Source organism: Strix aluco, chromosome 1 (assembly GCF_031877795.1).
Source record: "Strix aluco isolate bStrAlu1 chromosome 1, bStrAlu1.hap1, whole genome shotgun sequence".
Lineage (NCBI taxonomy): Eukaryota > Metazoa > Chordata > Aves > Strigiformes > Strigidae > Strix > Strix aluco.
Genome location: NC_133931.1, coordinates 43,163,483 through 43,180,658, shown reverse-complemented (window position 1 = coordinate 43,180,658; position 17,176 = coordinate 43,163,483). Strand labels below are relative to the sequence as shown.

Sequence of the window (17,176 nt, the reverse complement as noted above, 5' to 3'; positions counted from 1 at the left end):
TCATTGATCAGAGAGGTCAAACTGTTAAGTTAAACACTTGATTAATTCTTTTCCCTTGAAAATGATAAATTATCGATTGTAATTAAATACAAATATGAAATAACATACTCTCATACTTCTAACATTTTTTTGATTTAACTCTTAGGTCTTTTTGATGTAAATGTCAAAGGGAGAAATATATGTATATTCAGCAGTCATCAGATGCCACGTCTTGCTCTTGCTGTTGTCAATGGCCATGTAATTGGAAAGGTAGGAAAAGCTGTTACTGATTTCTGCTTCATAATTACATTTCATTGTCTGATTAAAAATAATGTTGTTTTAATCTCTCTAATAACTGCTTCCAGTCAGATAAAGAGCTAAGAATTGCAGAACTGAACCCAGGAAATTCCAATGAATAGACAAATTTAGACATAGGGCTTTGTCTGTTTTCTCACAGTTTACTTTTTACTCTTTGGTAGGATTTTTTAATAGACTAAATGATTTGATGCAGGAATACCTGGCCATTCCAAGCTGTAATTTATATTGGCTTGCCACATGTTACCAAGGTACCTGGAATGCCCTCATATTGTGTTGACATGCCTGAGGGATGCCATCCAGAGGGACCTGGACAAGCTTGAGAAGTGGGCCCATGTGAATGTCATGAGGTTCAACAAGGCCAAGTACAAGGTCCTGCATCTGGGTTGGGGCAACCACTAGTATCAGTACAGGCTGGAGGATGAAGGGATTGAGAGCAGCCCTGCCAAGAAGGACTTGGGGGTACTGGTGGATGAAAAATTGGACATGAGCTGGCAATGTGCACTCGCAGCTCAGAAAGCCAACTGTATCCTGGTCTGCATCAAAAGAAACCTGACAAACCTGACCACCTCCTACGACAGGGTGACTGGCTTATTGGATGAGGGAAAGTCTACCTTGACTTCAGTAAGGCCATTTCCCACAGCATTCTCCTGGCAAAACTGGCTGCTCGCAGCTTGGATGGGCACACGCTTTGCTGGGTAAAAGACTGGCTGGATGGCCAGGACTAAAGAGTTGTGGTGAATGGAGTTAAATCCGGTTGGCGGCCGGTCACGAGTGGTGTCCCTCAGGGCTCAGTTTTGGGGCCACTCCTGTTTAACATCTTTATTGATGATCTAGATGAGGGGGTCGAGTACACCCGCAGTAAGTTTGCAGATGACACCAAGTTGGGTGGGAGTGTTGATCGGCTCGAGGGTAGGGAGGCTCTGCAGAGAGATCTGGACAAGCTGGAGCGATGGGCTAAGGTCAACTGGATGAGCTTCAATAAGGCCAAATGCCGGGTGCTGCACTTGGGCCACAACAACTCCCAGCAGCGCTACAGGCTTGGGGAGGAGTGGCTGGAGAGCTGCCAGTCAGAGAGGGACCTGGGGGTGTTGATTGACAGCCGGCTGAACATGAGCCAGCAGTGTGCCCAGGTGGCCAAGAAGGCCAATGGCATCCTGGCTTGTATCAGAAATAGCGTGGCCAGCAGGGACAGGGAAGGGATCTTACCCCTGTACTCGGCACTGGTGAGGCCGCACCTCAATGACTGTGTTCAGTTTTGGGCCCCTCACTACAAAAAGGACACTGAATCACTTGAGCGTGTCCAGAGAAGGGCAACGAAGCTGGTGAAGGGTCTGGAGCACATGTCGTACGAGGAGCGGCTGAGGGAACTGGGGTTGTTTAGTCTGGAGAAGAGGAGGCTGAGGGGAGACCTCATCGCCCTCTACAGCTGCCTGAAAGGAGGGTGCAGAGAGATGGGGATGAGTCTCTTTAACCAAGTAACAAGTGATAGGACAAGAGGGAATGGCCTCAAATTGCGCCAGGGAAGGTTTAGACTGGATATTAGGAAGCATTTCTTTCCAGAAGGGGTTGTTAGGCATTGGAATGGGCTGCCCAGGGAGGTGGTGGAGTCCCCATTGCTGGAGGTGTTTAAGAGTTGCGTTGACATAGCGCTTAGGGATATGGTGTAGTTGGGAACTGTCAGTGTTAGGTTAATGGTTGGACTAGCTGATCTTCAAGGTCTTTTCCAACCTTGATGATTCTGTGATTCTGTGAAGTGAGGCCAGCAGGTCTGCTCTCTTGAGACCACACCTGGAGTACTGCATCCAGCTCTGGGAATCCCAACATAAGAAGGATATGGACCTGCTCAAGTGCACCCAGAGGAGGGCCATGAAGATAATCAGGGGGCTGGAGCACCTCCCCTGTGAGGACAGACTGAGAGAGTTGGGGTTGTTCAACTTAGAGAAGAGATGGCTCCAGGGAGACCTTATAGCAGCCTTCCAGTACTTAAAGGGGGCCTACAGGAAACATGGGGAAGGAATTTTCATAAGGGAATGTAGTGATAGGACATGGGGTACCGGTTTCAAACTGAAAGAAAGTATATTTAGATTAGCTATAAGGAAGAAATTCTTTACTGTGAGCGTGGTGAGACACTGGCACAGGTTGCCCAGAGAGGTTGTGGCTGCCCCCTCCCTGGAAGTGTTCAAGGCCAGGTTGGATGGGGCTTTGAGCAACCTGATCTAGTGGAAAGGGAGGGGTTGGAACTAGATGATCTTTAAGGTCCCTTCCAACCCAAACCATTCAATGACTCTATGACTTTACATTTATTAAAATCCTAGTTTTATTTAAATATGAGAATGATGATGGGGTTGATAAAATATTTAAATATGCATTTTGTATATTGTCTCTTTTATACAATGGGATTGCACAGTCTGCAAGCCTGAACAGATAAGCACGAATAGTGTGTTGTTGTACTTTTTCAAGTAAAACTTCTGACTCCTTCAGTTTTTTCTGTGAGAACAGTATAAGCAAATGAGGACAAACACTGAGACAAACGAAGAGGAGCTAATGGTAGAAAGCTGCTGTAGTTCATTTGCTGTCTATGTCAATTTTACATTCCAAACTTCTTTGCCATGTTTTAGGCTGAGACTCTAACTCTCCTGCTGATTGAGGCACCCAGCTATCTTTCATGTTATCCTCAGATCTGTGTCATCGTAAGATGAACTATTTCTGTGCTTTGAAATTCTGGAGTCCACATTTTAGGACTTTGGTACCAGGACTGCAAATCTTAAAAATATAAAGACATTTTTGTACTAGACTGGTAATATAGTGGAAACTTGAACAACACAGAAACTATTTTGTGATAGTCTCTGTTCTGGATTTTGCCATGTCTAGTAGTTCATATAATTTATTATTCCTACTTTGACTTTGTTAGAGCAAAGACAAGACTTGCTGTGAGCTCCGTGTTCACCTTCAACCAAATGGTTGTGCCATTCTTGAGTCTGCCAGAAGCCCAGGTCACACTGTTACGTTCGATCTTCAAGGCAAAGTAGCTGATGAAACAACCGGATACACTGGACTTTGCAAAGAATTTGTTGTGCATGTCAAGGTAAGGTGGGCAGAGGGATATTAAGAAGACTCTTCTAAAATTTACTGTTATAAAGCAGATTGCATCTACTCAAATGTCAGAGGATTGCAAGCTAAAGGAGTGATCCTCTCCCGCCAGGTGGAGCTAAACCACAGCTTAACAAGTAGGCTTCACTTGAGAAGTTTAACTGCTCTCATGGTATGAGCGATGCCGATACTGCAGGTGTTATATGCCAAAGGGTGGGCTGTTACAAAAAAAAATGCATCTCTAAACTTCTTAGTAAACCTTTGAAAAGTAGGAAGGTAGGTACATACAGGAGAGCTGCATGGGAAATTACTTAATTTGAAAAGAGAACAAATTCCTTAACTTGCCATGCTCCTTGTGCTCTGGATGTTGCGCTGGGCTGCTGAACAATAAAAAGCAGGAAAGCTGCAGAATAGGGAAATATTTCCACGATCCACCTTAGTGTCTGCACAGAATGCAGCAAATATTCAAAGGCTGGAGGTATAATTGAATTACTTGGGACTTATTAGTTTCCATTTATACATGGAAATGCATTAATAAGTGCTTAAAATAAATCTGTATGAACAATATAAATGTCAAAGTTTAATATGGAGAAAAGCTGTGCTATTCACAAAGGACTTCTTGTCTGTGGTTTGAAGGGTGTATTTCACCATGGTGCCATCATTCTGCTCAACACAAGTCTCTGCCAGGCTCTGTGCCTCAGACCTGATGGGAGCTGCAGCGGAGCAGGTCAGCAGCAGCAGGAGTCCTGCTGGAAGGTGCATAAAATCGGCTCTGGAGTCTGCATGTTTGAAAGTGTGAGAAACCCAAGAATGTATCTGAAGATCAAAGATGACCAGTGCAACGGAACAGTAAGCAGATCTTGTTTGTATTTCCCTCTGTAGATAAAGATATTTGAGTAAATTGTCAGTGAGAGCAGAGAAATTTTATTTTACTTGCTTGGATAAAAATGGGATAAAACATTGTTGAGATTTAAAATTTCTCAGATCTTTTCCTTCATTTGCCTAAGGAAAGATAGAAAAATATAGCAAGAGAAGCTGTCATGTCTATTTGGCACTTGATTGTAAAGATGTGATTATATTTGTAAACTATTGAGAATTTGGATGTAGTTAAAATTTATTTGTTGCTAGATAGCTGATGAGTCTGTCAAGATTCTGTTGTGCTAATTTGATTTCTATTAAACAACCACACTTATACTGGTGTGAGTTTGGAAGATGTTAACATCCTAGCTTTTACAAATGATTCTGTTTTGTCTGAAATGAAGATCCTGATTTTTTTTCCTCATCAGGCAACCACATAGAGTTTATTCTTGAAATACCTCACCAGTAGCCTGTATATTTAGTAATAAAACTAAGCTTGGGGAATGGTTGATCTTTGAACCTATAATATTCTCCACCTACTAGGAGTTTAACTGTTGCAGATTTACATTTGAGAGCAAAAAAGAGAATGAGACATTAGTATTTGCTCATTAGACTCAATGTTTACTAATCCTATGTCTGCTGATATGAAGTGATATAATTGCTTTGAATGTGGCAGAGCACAAACATGTTCAGGGTTTTAAAGTGGTATTGAGTCTAAATAAACTGATGATAAAACCCACTAATGAATAATTAAGATGTAAGTTAAGTGGGAAACTCCTTTGAATGTATCCTAGACTTTGCCAAAATCCTAACAGAAATCAGAACACTTTCATATGTGATCTTTCACTTAAATTATGTGATCAATCTTTCTGTTCACAAAGGAATAAGCAAGGCCAAGATATGTATATATATGTGTGTGTGTGTAATAATGTAGGACATTGTGAAGAACCTAAAGTTAAACTGAAATGTTATTAAAAGTTGCTAATAATTAAGCCTTAAGAAACATCCAACTTGCCTAGCTACGTCAAATCAATTGCTGAATTCACATTTCTGTCTTCAATTTCCTAGGGCACAGGTGATGAATACTGTCACTTTAAAATTGAGAAGAATTTGGAAACTGGATCTGTAAGTCTAGAATCAGTGCGAAATAAAGGGATATATGTTGGTCTCCTGCCAGATGGCCAGACTAAGCCAGTCATTAACACTGGAGAAAGAAACATTTTTTTCTACCCACAGGTCGTCAAATGTATGTAATTTCTTAATATTCTACAGTAAGTGTTAGTGATTAGTGTTTCTAAATGACAAATTCAAAGCAAAAGTGTAAAATGTAGATTAGCACAGTTTTCTTTATTGTGTTTCAGTAATTTTAAAGGTGAAAAGTTCATGGTACCCACACTTAATTTGTCCTATGTAGCTAGTTAATTTGTCTTCATTTCTTTCTTTTTATAACAATAAATGATGCAGAAGAAATCTATTTTTTTATTGAACAAACAAACTTTTGAGCATAAGAGTCAAAACAGGTGACAAGTTAGAGATGGAGTTGACTTCCTGAGTCTATTCCTCATTCTGGCCACAGATTATGGAAGCCTGGGAGATGTTGTCTTGCTGTCAACTATTCCACAGTCTTTCCAGATTTTACAGGGAAAGCAGCAGACTTTAGCGAGGGCCTGTTTGACAGTGTTCAGTTTCTTTTTTAATGGTGCGAAATACATTGTACTTCCCCCATTAGTATATTGATTATGTGATTCTTCTGTTCCATAGTCAGGTTTGAGAGCTATTGCAGTCAGAAAGCTCCTTCTCTAGGGAGCTGACCTGTTCTAGTCAACTAGCCAGGACTCAGAAATTAACTCTCAGCACACTCTGGATCACTGTCATTGGACTGTCTGCTTGTCTCTTCTCCTTCAGAAAGAAGTTTTTAATTTGGTGAACAATTGGTTACCACACATATCCAGCTGACTTGGATTACAGCTGCAGAACACAGTGGAATTACAATACTTGTATTCTTATCTGGTGGACATAGTCACAGAGATCAAGAAATTAAACGTGACATGAAAATGCTAAACTGGCCATCAGTTTGAAATTGAGAATTTGGTCAGATTTTTGCCAGACACAAGCAGAACAGGGTCATCTTGAATGCTTTGACCAGCAAAGGGAAAGTATCAAAGCATACAACCAGTCTTATTATTAATTATTCTATATATATATTGTGACCGAGACATACAGAAGCATTATGAAAGTCATGGTAATGGCATCCCTACCATTCAGTCCCTACTTGCTACAAGGTGACAAGAATATTTCAGTCACTGTGTCCTTGTAGAAATGAGGAAAGTATTTTCCTTTGTTACTTTTTGGAAGAGCAGGGCTTTCACTGGAAATTCTCAACAAAGCAGGGCTTACTGATGCCATTAAAATAAAATATTATTTTGTTACAGGCTTGAGTTGTCCTGAATCCTTGTTACTCAGTAAAAGGAACATAAAAGGATCTAATATCTTCTATGAGAGCAACCAAGATTGTCTGTTTGCCACTTCGTATTATCAGAAATGGCCTCTAGCAGTTTTCATTTCAGTATTCCCACCCTTAAGAAAGGAAATATCATGGGGGTGGAGAAGCTTATCTTGGAGAAAACTACATTTTAACCAGTCATTTTATTCATACAACAATGCTAAATTGTTACTTAGATTTTCAAAATAGTAAACGGAGTGTTCTTGGTATGCCATTTTTTTTTCCCACTTTTTGTGGCATGCTGCTAACAATAAAAGCTAATAATAGCTAGTGACTGTGCAATACATAGAGAAAAGATTTTGGTGTCCACTGTGTTGAATGGTTGTGAGATCCGTTATTAGTGTTTGTCACTTAACATATGGGAAGCTTCTGAGCAAGAAAAAGCAAATGATTTGTAGCTAGTGACAGAATTTACATTTCATTGGTTTAGTTGGCCGGGAAGAGCTTATGGGAACATCTGCAGCACTCAATCAAGAGAAGAAAGACTTCAGAGAATCTCAACTCCAACCAGCAAAAGCCCAGAAGCCAGTATCTCAAAGCCATTCAACTCTTCCACCCTCAAGTAAGCAACACTTCACAAACTAGTTGTGATATAGTGTTGTGTTATGTCTGCCCTCCATGCACCTTTGCAGTGACCTACCTCAGGAAGGACAATGAATAACTTTTCTAGACTATTGACTTATGCATGCATACATGCACCATAAAACACATTATTGGTTGTTGTTTTTTAAAAGAGTATTGGAATGTCATTTATTGATAAGGCAACAAGCATGTAACTGTTGAATAATTTCACTAACTTTTTTTTTTAAAAAAGTAACTAAGCACCTATCTTAAGGACTATTTCTGTGGAAATTAAGAGACTGATATACTACAGTCCAAAGCTCACTGAAAGTAATGGAATATTTCTCATTTATGCTTTCTCACATCTATGTTTTCTGCTTTATGATTCACTGGGGGAAAGACTAAGGTTTTGGTGCACTGCATGCTGGCTTTATACCTATGTTTAGGCAGGTAGGGACAGATAAACAATGTTCTGGTCATGCTCCTGAAGTGATAGTCTACCAGACATGTTTTACTAGAATAAACAACCACTTCCTTGTTTAGCTACAGAAGTTGCATAAATGGTGTAAGGCAATGATTTCCCCAACTCAAAAATTTTACAGGAGTGTTCAGCGTCCTAGTAACCAAAGAAGGTATGGCTGAGGAACTAAACAAGACAGGGAATGATACATCCCTCAAGGAGTCAGGATGATCATGTTTGCTTCCTGACTCTCTTTTATTTCAATGCATCCAAGGACCCTGTCTGCACAGCCTGAATTCTTTCACATCACCATGAAAAGCAGATGGGATAAATGGAAACTACTGAGCTCCACACAGCAAATTGAGGCATATTCACATGGTGGAAAAATATCTGTTATCTTGAGTGAGCTTTAAAGACATGATTATATTAGAGCTTCCACTATGGGAGACTTGGTTAGTCAGCTAGAGGTAGCTCCAAAGGCATTAATGAAGGAAATAATTCAGGTGGGTTGCTGATTTGGTTTTGAGCTTGGTCCTCAGACTACTATTTCAAAGTGTACATGAAAAGTCTGGCAATGTGAACAAGACATCAAATATGGCATACTTGTTCATAGAGTATAATATGAAGTATCAGGAAGGATTTTAAATAAATACAGTTGAACCAAAGTATCCTGGTTAAATTCAAGGCATAGGTGTGGATTATTATTAATTACTGTTAATTGTTTCTGGCAATGTTGTTTCTATTCTTAGCTTAAAACACTCACTTTGCAGTTCTAATCTATCAGACTTCATGTTGTATCATTGTGTCATAAAGCCTTCCCAGTGTTGTGAGTTGTCAGCAACTGGTGAGATATGTTGTATTTGAAACCCATGGCAACAATACACAAGCCATCAAACCTGTTTTCAAAGAAGCTGGATTTTTTTTTGGGTTGGATACAAAGGATCCTTTTATAGAAGCAATATCTGCCGTGAAATTGGTTACATAGAGTCTATAACGCTTTGTAAGAAGTACTTCTGACATTCATAAATGTGGACTCTGCTTATGCAAAATGAATAGAAATATCAAAGTTACTCTGTCCTTCAAAGAAAATGCTAATTTTTAGTAAGATATTTTCACTCAGAATACTTTAAAGGTAACTGACTTTTGACATGTAGAGCTGAGACAATTTTTAAACTGGTATTCATTAAATACTCATTTGCTTTTTTCACTCCCAGTTAACATTCAAAAAAGGGTGATGTTTGTGTTGAGTGTACAATCCAGCAATATGCTTAGCATCTAAACTCAGAGCAGATTAACCCTTAGACTGACCAGGCCATCTTTTTATGTCTGTGTCTGCTACTCAGTAGCTGTGTTTTGGTGGTTGTTTTCACAAATAATTGATTTAGGATTAATTAAAATGAAAACTGTGCTACAGCAATTGGGTCTTCTCATTTTGCAATGTGAGTTCTCTGTTCCTCAAGAAACTTCTTTCACTGTGCAAGGGTGATGCTAGTTCCCAGCTTCTACGTAGTAGTTCACAGGATGGAGATATTAGAGTGAGTGTCAGAGACAAGTCAGCTAAAATGCATGCAAGACACCACGTTACAGACTCAAGACTGATCAAATGTGCTGCCCAAACCAGAGGGAAATATATATATATGGTTAGAGGACCACAGAGTCTAGGGATAAAGGAGATGAAGCAGAAAGCACTAAAAACTCAAACCAAAAATTGTGGGAGTTTTTAAACTCCTTTTTACTCTTCTGTTACTAGTTGGAAAAGCAAGCCAAAATCAACAGCCTTGCTGAAAATATAGACTTGTGTCCTATTATGTATCAGCTAGCAAGCATGCAAGAATCTTATGGCATTTCCCAAATGACTTGGTACTAGAGATTTCCTCTTAGCTTGTTCCTTATGTTTCCCAAACCATGTTTAAATTTCAGTGGTGAAAATATGCCTGTGTGTGCCAGTGAAAGGAAGGGAGAGATTTTATTAGCTTTCATCACACAGACACAGTCACAGAATCACAGAATCATCAAGGTTGGAAAAGACCTTGAAGATCATCCAGTCCAACCATTGACCTAACACTGACAGTTCCCAACTACGCCATATCCCTAAGCGCTATGTCAACGCAACTCTTAAACACCTCCAGCAATGGGGACTCCACCACCTCCCTGGGCAGCCCATTCCAATGCCTAACAACCTGTTCTGTAAAGAAATGCTTCCTAATATCCAGTCTAAACCTTCCCTGGCGCAATTTGAGGCCATTCCCTCTTGTCCTATCACTTGTTACTTGGTTAAAGAGACTCATCCCCATCTCTCTGCAACCTCCTTTCAGGCAGCTGTAGAGGGCGATGAGGTCTCCCCTCAGCCTCCTCTTCTCCAGACTAAACAACCCCAGTTCCCTCAGCTGCTCCTCGTACGACATGTGCTCCAGACCCTTCACCAGCTTCGTTGTCCTTCTTTGGACACGCTCAAGTGATTCAGTGTCCTTTTTGTAGTAGGGGCCCAAAACTGAACACAGTAATTGAGGTGCGGCCTCACCAGTGCCGAGTACAGGGGTAAGATCCCTTCCCTGTCCCTGCTGGCCACGCTATTTCTGATACAAGCCAGGATGCCATTGGCCTTCTTGGCCACCTGGGCACACTGCTGGCTCATGTTCAGCCGGCTGTCAATCAACACCCCCAGGTCCCTCTCTGACTGGCAGCTCTCCAGCCACTCCTCCCCAAGCCTGTAGCGCTGCTGGGAGTTGTTGTGGCCCAAGTGCAGCACCCGGCATTTGGCCTTATTGAAACTCATCCAGTTGACCTTAGCCCATCGCTCCAGCTTGTCCAGATCTCTCTGCAGAGCCTCCCTACCCTCGAGCAGATCAACACTCCCACCCAACTTGGTGTCATCTGCAAACTTACTGAGGGTGCACTCGACCCCCTCATCTAGATCATCAATAAAGATGTTAAACAGGAGTGGCCCCAAAACCAAGCCCTGGGAGACACCACTCGTGACTGGTTGCCAACTGGATTTAACTCCATTCACCACAACTCTTTGGGCCCGGCCATCCAAACAGTTTTTTACCCAGCAAAGCGTGTGCCCATCCAAGCTGCGAGCAGCCAGTTTTGCCAGGAGAATGCTGTGGGAAATGGTGTCAGAGGCCTTACTGAAGTCAAGGTAGACAACATCCACAGCCTTTCCCTCATCTAATAAGCGGGTCACCCTGTCGTAGAAGGAGATCAGGTTTGTCAGGCAGGACCTGCCTTTCATAAACCCATGCTGACTAGGCCTGATCATCTGGTTGTCCATTATATGACTTTTAATGGCACCTGAGATGACCTGCTCCATGACCTTCCCTGGCACCAAGGTCAGACTGACAGGTGTATAGTTTCCTGGATCAGTCTGTGATGTTGGGAACATATTTGTGGTTTGGTATTAAAAAATTGTGTCTCTGAGAAATGACTTCTATACCCCCCACGTTCCTTTCCTATATGCCTGGAATACTGTTAGTTACTATTAATTTTTAATATATTTTACTTAAAAGAGAAAATAAGATACAAATAAAATCCGATCTCATTTCCATTTGGTTTACACTGGAAATGGTGATATAAAAAGGTGTAATAAAAATGCATCAACTTTATTTCCAAGTTTGTGCTCTAGAGATTAATTTTTCTGATGGTTCATTTCAAAAGACCTAATCATATGATCTTCTGGGACAAGATAATTTTTGTTTTGCTTTAGATTTAGGATAAGTAAATAAAAATTAAAGCTATTTTTATACAACTGTGTGAAGGATTGTGACATCATCATTCTCATGCAGACCTATCAGAATGAATTTTTGTCGCCATAGATTTACAGCATGGTGTCAGAACTGTGTAATGTCCCATGACTAATGCACGGTAACCATCAAATCATCTTTTCAGACTGGAATATTTTTAGCCTGTAGCAAATCAATCCCACTGATTTCTATTTGTAAGAAGGACCAGTAAATTATGAAGCAAAAAGCATTCCAAGCCTGTGAATTGTTTGTGCATTGTAATCGTTTTCAAGAGGTGGTAGTTTGAGGCTGCAGTAGCTGCTTTGGGCAGCAACAGCCCAGGCTTGGAATTCTTGTGCTAAGCATATGGAGCAGCCTGGGCTTCCTTATGCTTCTTGAATACCTGTGTATTTTGTGAAAATTTTCATCTCTTTGCTGCAAGAAAGATGTGGTTTTAGATAGCTGGAAGCAACTCTAGCTTTCAGTTGCAGGTGAGGAGCTGGGTAACTACAGTTACAGAAAGTTATATAGTCAAGTTCTCAAAAATATTTATTATACCAAAGCAACTACTTTGCTATAGTTCTGTTAGTTTAGTCACTGAAAGACAAGTGTAATTAAGTTTTTGTTCAGGTAAATGTAAGATGTTTGCCTTTTGCTTTATTTCTGGAGTGTGTATTTTCTTTTTTCTTTCAGAATAACTTGCTCTTAGTCATGTTGAAGAATACAGTAACAGTGATTATTATGACACTATTGCCTATTTCTAAATTACCATAACCATTCCAAAGTCATACTACTACCGTTAGAAGCACTGCTCTAACAGCCATACTACTACAGTTCTGAATTTCTTAAAAACAGATTAACCAAATTTTAGTCTTTACCAGGGCTGAAATTTCCACTGATTCCAGAAGTTAGTCCTTATTTATTATAGAACTTTGTGCTGGATCCTAATTTCTTTGCAATTCCTCGTGCAATTATTTCACATCAGTTAAGAGTTCAATGCTAGTAGATCATAATTCAGGTTTTGTGTTTTAGTAACGATGTTGATTTAACCTATAGGACAACCTGATGATTCAAGCAACTATGTAATTCCTTTTGAGTACCACTTTTAAGAAAAAAAGTGTTTATTTAGTATCATAAAACTAACATTTGAGGAAATTTAGAGGGAAGATCAGGACTATGTTTCAGTATAGAACTGATCCTTCTTCACATACCCAATTTGCTTCAGCGATGTTTCAGCAGGATGTGGAATTTGTTCCTCATGAAAGTTTATTAAGAAGCAAGTCTCAAGGATTCAAAACTCTTTTTCACTTTGCCTTCAAACTTGTATTTCAATGACAGCAACAAAGCACAGTGAGATAAATTTTGCAAATTTCTGTCATAGGTATTGCTTTATTTTGTTTAGTATTTGTACTGGCCTTGGCTGGGATGGACTTAATTTTCTTCATAGCAGTCTGTCTGGTGCTGTGTTTTAGCCTGGTGAGCAAAGCAGTGTTGATAACATACCAATGTTTTAGCTGTTGCTGAGCAGCGCTTGCACAGCACTGAGTCCGTCTCTGTTTCTCACTGCACTCTGTGTGTGTGGGTGGGGGGGACGCATCCAGGACAGCTGACCCTGACTGACCAAGGAGATATATTGTCATGCTCAGCAATAAAACTGGAGGGGAGTTTTTCCAAAGTAGTTGTTCCTCAGGGACTAGCTGGGCATCAATCTGATGGTGGTGAGTGATTGCTTTTGCATCACTTTTTTTTTTCTGTTTTTTCCCTTTGAGGTAAAGTCAGTTTAATAAGTGAAGGGAAAAACTCCATCCCAGGGAAACCCAGTACAGTATTTTAATCAAACCGATAAAATAGCAAAGAGCTTTGATAGCAAGGTATGTAGTGCAATAGGAACATACATAGTGATGCATTGGGAATACTTCAGCAAATCCATATCAGTGACTGTTTATGAATTTTGCAAAATTGTAAGTGAAGTCCATTACATGTTTGGACCTCTGGCTTCCAAAACCTTGGTTCATAGAAAGCTACTTAATGGATGAAAAATGAGCTGGGGGATACAAAAAGAAAATTAATCTGCAGCACAGATTATATTAATTATGGTTAGCATATTAAAAAGTCTCTTTGCAGTCGCATGAAAAGGCCTCATGAAGAGCAGTTTGGGAACCCCTGCAGGACATGGTACATAGACAATGTGTTGGTTCATCTTTTAAAATTTAGGGTTTATAGCTGCCTCTTGTGTCAGAACAGATTATAAATTCTTGGGGGCAAGGACCCCCTCTTTTCAAGAGGACTTCATGGTCCCATTACTGAAAAGTATTGTTCCAGATATCTGATGTCTTTTAAATCCACTTTGATTAGAATACTCAAAACTAAATTCCTTTATCCGAAGAGAGTCTATTTTTTCATATCTCATGTGCAGAGGTGTCATTTGACATCTTTGGATATATTTTTTTATATATATATTTTTTCTCTTAAGGGTAGATGAAAGATCACTAGGTGCTATTCTAAAGTGAAATATATGTTTTCCAAAATTATATTTGCTCAGTCATTAAAGCTGTGAAATTTATTCATAAAGTGGATTGTGCTGCTATTGTGTCATTCATGCAGAACCTGCCTTAGCCCAGATGCTGGCACTGTATGCATAAGAATGGTTGGGCATGGATATATTGTGCTCTTTTTTGAGTATTTTACAGTACTTAATTAATATTCAACTTGAAGAAAGTTAATTTCCTGAATAATTTTTTTCATTTGAAATGAAAATTGCCTTTATTCTCAGACATGTGATTCTGCTAATTATGTCCCAACACAAGGCATTAGAGGAGTTTTTACAAGTAATTCTACTCATTTCTAAATGTCAGGCTAAGGAACTAGAAATGTCAATTTAATGGCCATAGTTCTGCATCATAGCATCCTTACCCTACACCAGAATATGTAAAAAGAATAAGTGCATGTGAGAAATACTTGTTCTTTTCCAGTTGATTCTTGTAGCTCAACTAATCAGTACATTTTGGTCTAGACAAGAAACATAAATCAATCTTTTCAGACTATCTCCCTTGCCATGAAAAAATACAGTCCCCTCTCTGTTATGGTCTCCTTATGTGCTGAAGTTACAACAGCGACTGGCAGTTTCATGTCGATTTTCATCTCCCACTAATGTTCTGTATTTCACAGAGGAAATGAGAAATTCCCAAGGTGGTGAGTGTCCCCTTCCTTCAGATGATGAATGGAAAGTGTCAATGCTGGCAGGAACTGAAGCAAATGTCGTTCTCTGGATATATGGAGACAGAGGAGTAGCTGGACCAATAACTCTTGGCAAGGACAACAGAAAGCAACTGTTTCTTCCCTGGCAGGAGGATGAATTTCAGGTAGCTAATGAAGGCTAAGAACATTATTTTAATGTGTACCTTTCCAAAGATTATTCTGTCATGTGAAAAGAAAAAATGTTTTTCTCCTATGTTTACTGCATACAATAAATCTCTATCTAAGCTCTATGAATTCTGCATTAAATCAGCTTGGTGCATATAGTTAGCAACAGAGGAAATGCTCTTTCTTTTAACCCCCTCTCCCTCATAATAGTAGCTCAAATGGGACAACTGCAGGAGTGAATTGATTTCTTTAAGGTAATTGATTTGAAAGTAGCTTTAGAAACTATCCACTCCTAAACAAACGATGTCTGATGTAAGACTTGTATATCATTTAGGGTTCTTTAGTAATGAAATCTTCATGCATACAGTTTTCAAAGCATACTATAAAATGTATGCTGTGGAACTGTTTCAGTTAAGGAAGAAAACCATTTTTTAAGCTGCCATATGATAAATAGCTGAAATGTCAGAAGCTTTACCTATGGAATTACTAAGAGCCCAATAAAACCTACAGGTTATCATGTCATGAAAACACAAAGAGTTCTGCTATTATTCAAGAATAACCCCATCTGTATTGTAATAAGGAACTTATGTCTAGTTAGGCTGAGAGGAAATTACCAAAGGGGCTAAAATGTCTGTTTTACTTAAATGTCTCAGATGCATGTAACACATTGCCATCTTCAGCTAACTGAAGGAGTAGTTATATTTTTCACATTTTTTGCAAATTGTTTTCTGCACTTACTAACTCTTCTAATACAAACTTGGCACAAACCAAGATTTTTACTGTCAATAGTATTAATAATACTGTCTATGAATATGGCATAGGCAGGAAGATAACCAACTGTAATTTGCATTTTCTAAGCATGTAAGCTATATATTTTGATCCATGGGGAATCCTGTTCTCCTAATTAGTGAATAATTTATAAGCAATGTTGGGTAATGGCATGTTTGCAATGTTAATCCATACATTCTTAAGAGATGGACCAATTTTTCTTCTCTAATATAGATATTGCCCATTATGGCTGTGCGCTGTGGATATTGATCTTGTGAGAGAGCAGAATCTTTCTCTCAGCACCTGGGGCTGTTAGTATGATTCTTTACATCACGCTGACACTATTGCTTTCAGGCATGAAACAGCAAATGTCACCAAAGTGCTTTTCACTCTTTAGTCTGCAATAGATAAATCCACAAAGAAAAAGCCTATGAGTAAGAGCTCTTTCTTCTTTTTTTCCCTTTAAACTTTATCCTGTACTTATTTAGCAGGATAAGTCTTGAAATGAGGATAGGAATGCAAGACTTAAAAATAATTACATCTTCTTTTATATCATTTATATCTTTGAGCTTGATATGGTTTCACTGATATTTTCTAGAGCAGAAGATAACAAATTTTGTTTTGTAAAATAATCAACTTAATCATAGCTCTGGCCAGGAGTTCTAGGAAGAAAACAGCTTCTGAAAGCCTGTAATAATCAGGCAATTTAGAGTCAGGGTTCTTTAACCTTTCACTTTATCAGCAGTATGCACAACTATGAAAAATTCATGTAGAACTATCTTGAGAAATAAAAATCATTCATATGTGGGCTTTCCTCTCTTACCTTACCCATGTGAGTATTCACTCTCTGTTTAATCCTAAAACTGTGCATGAGAAAAATCAAGAAGGATACCAGAGGGTTTCTTCTAGGAGATCTCTGCTTGTTTTAGACTGAAGTCACTCTTTGCATTCTGCAAAGTTCACTACATTAATGTTTTATATTGATACATGAAATGATCATGTAACTTTTTTAAAAACCAAAGTCCTGAAAAGGGATTCATTAGAATAAACAGACAACATGACAACACTGTGTATTCAGTGAACACCAGCTCTGTGAATGAGAAGACAGTATCTCATATTACTTGATAAGTAGGGTGGTTAGTTTGTGAAATGTGGGAAATGACAACAGTTTTTTCAGTCAAGCTGTGTACATGACCTTACTTTACTACTGCTTTAATCCCAAAGTCTCCAGGTTACCTCTAAGAAGACTACTTATAGAGAGAAATATTATGCAGCATAAGCAAGGATATCAGAATCTGACTCCACAGAACAAAGCTGTTTTCTTAAGCTGATGGAAGAGGCAGGAACCATATTGTCACATCAATGTTGCAAGCCTGGAGTTAGCATTTATTCTGTAAATGAAGTGCAGGTTGATGTAGCAAATATACCAGTATAATAAGTACAGGTGCAAATTCCTCAGATTCTTTCTCAAGCAACCGTTGTGATTTGCTGAGTGCATTTCAATGTTAGGGAAAATAAGGGTAAAAGTTGTCTGATTCTAGAAATCTTTGACTA

General features: G+C 39.2%; 1 protein-coding gene across 1 annotated transcript in view; it reads left to right on the top strand.

Annotated features, from left to right (window-relative positions):
• RP1 (RP1 axonemal microtubule associated) overlaps positions 1 to 17,176 on the top strand; it is a 179,519-nt gene that overhangs the window by 37,608 nt on the left and 124,735 nt on the right. The window contains exons 13-18 of the mRNA XM_074819124.1: positions 146 to 249; positions 3,209 to 3,382; positions 4,024 to 4,236; positions 5,314 to 5,491; positions 7,179 to 7,310; positions 14,660 to 14,853. Coding sequence (XP_074675225.1) covers positions 146 to 249; positions 3,209 to 3,382; positions 4,024 to 4,236; positions 5,314 to 5,491; positions 7,179 to 7,310; positions 14,660 to 14,853 — 995 coding nt within the window. The remainder of the gene's footprint in view (positions 1 to 145; positions 250 to 3,208; positions 3,383 to 4,023; positions 4,237 to 5,313; positions 5,492 to 7,178; positions 7,311 to 14,659; positions 14,854 to 17,176) is intronic.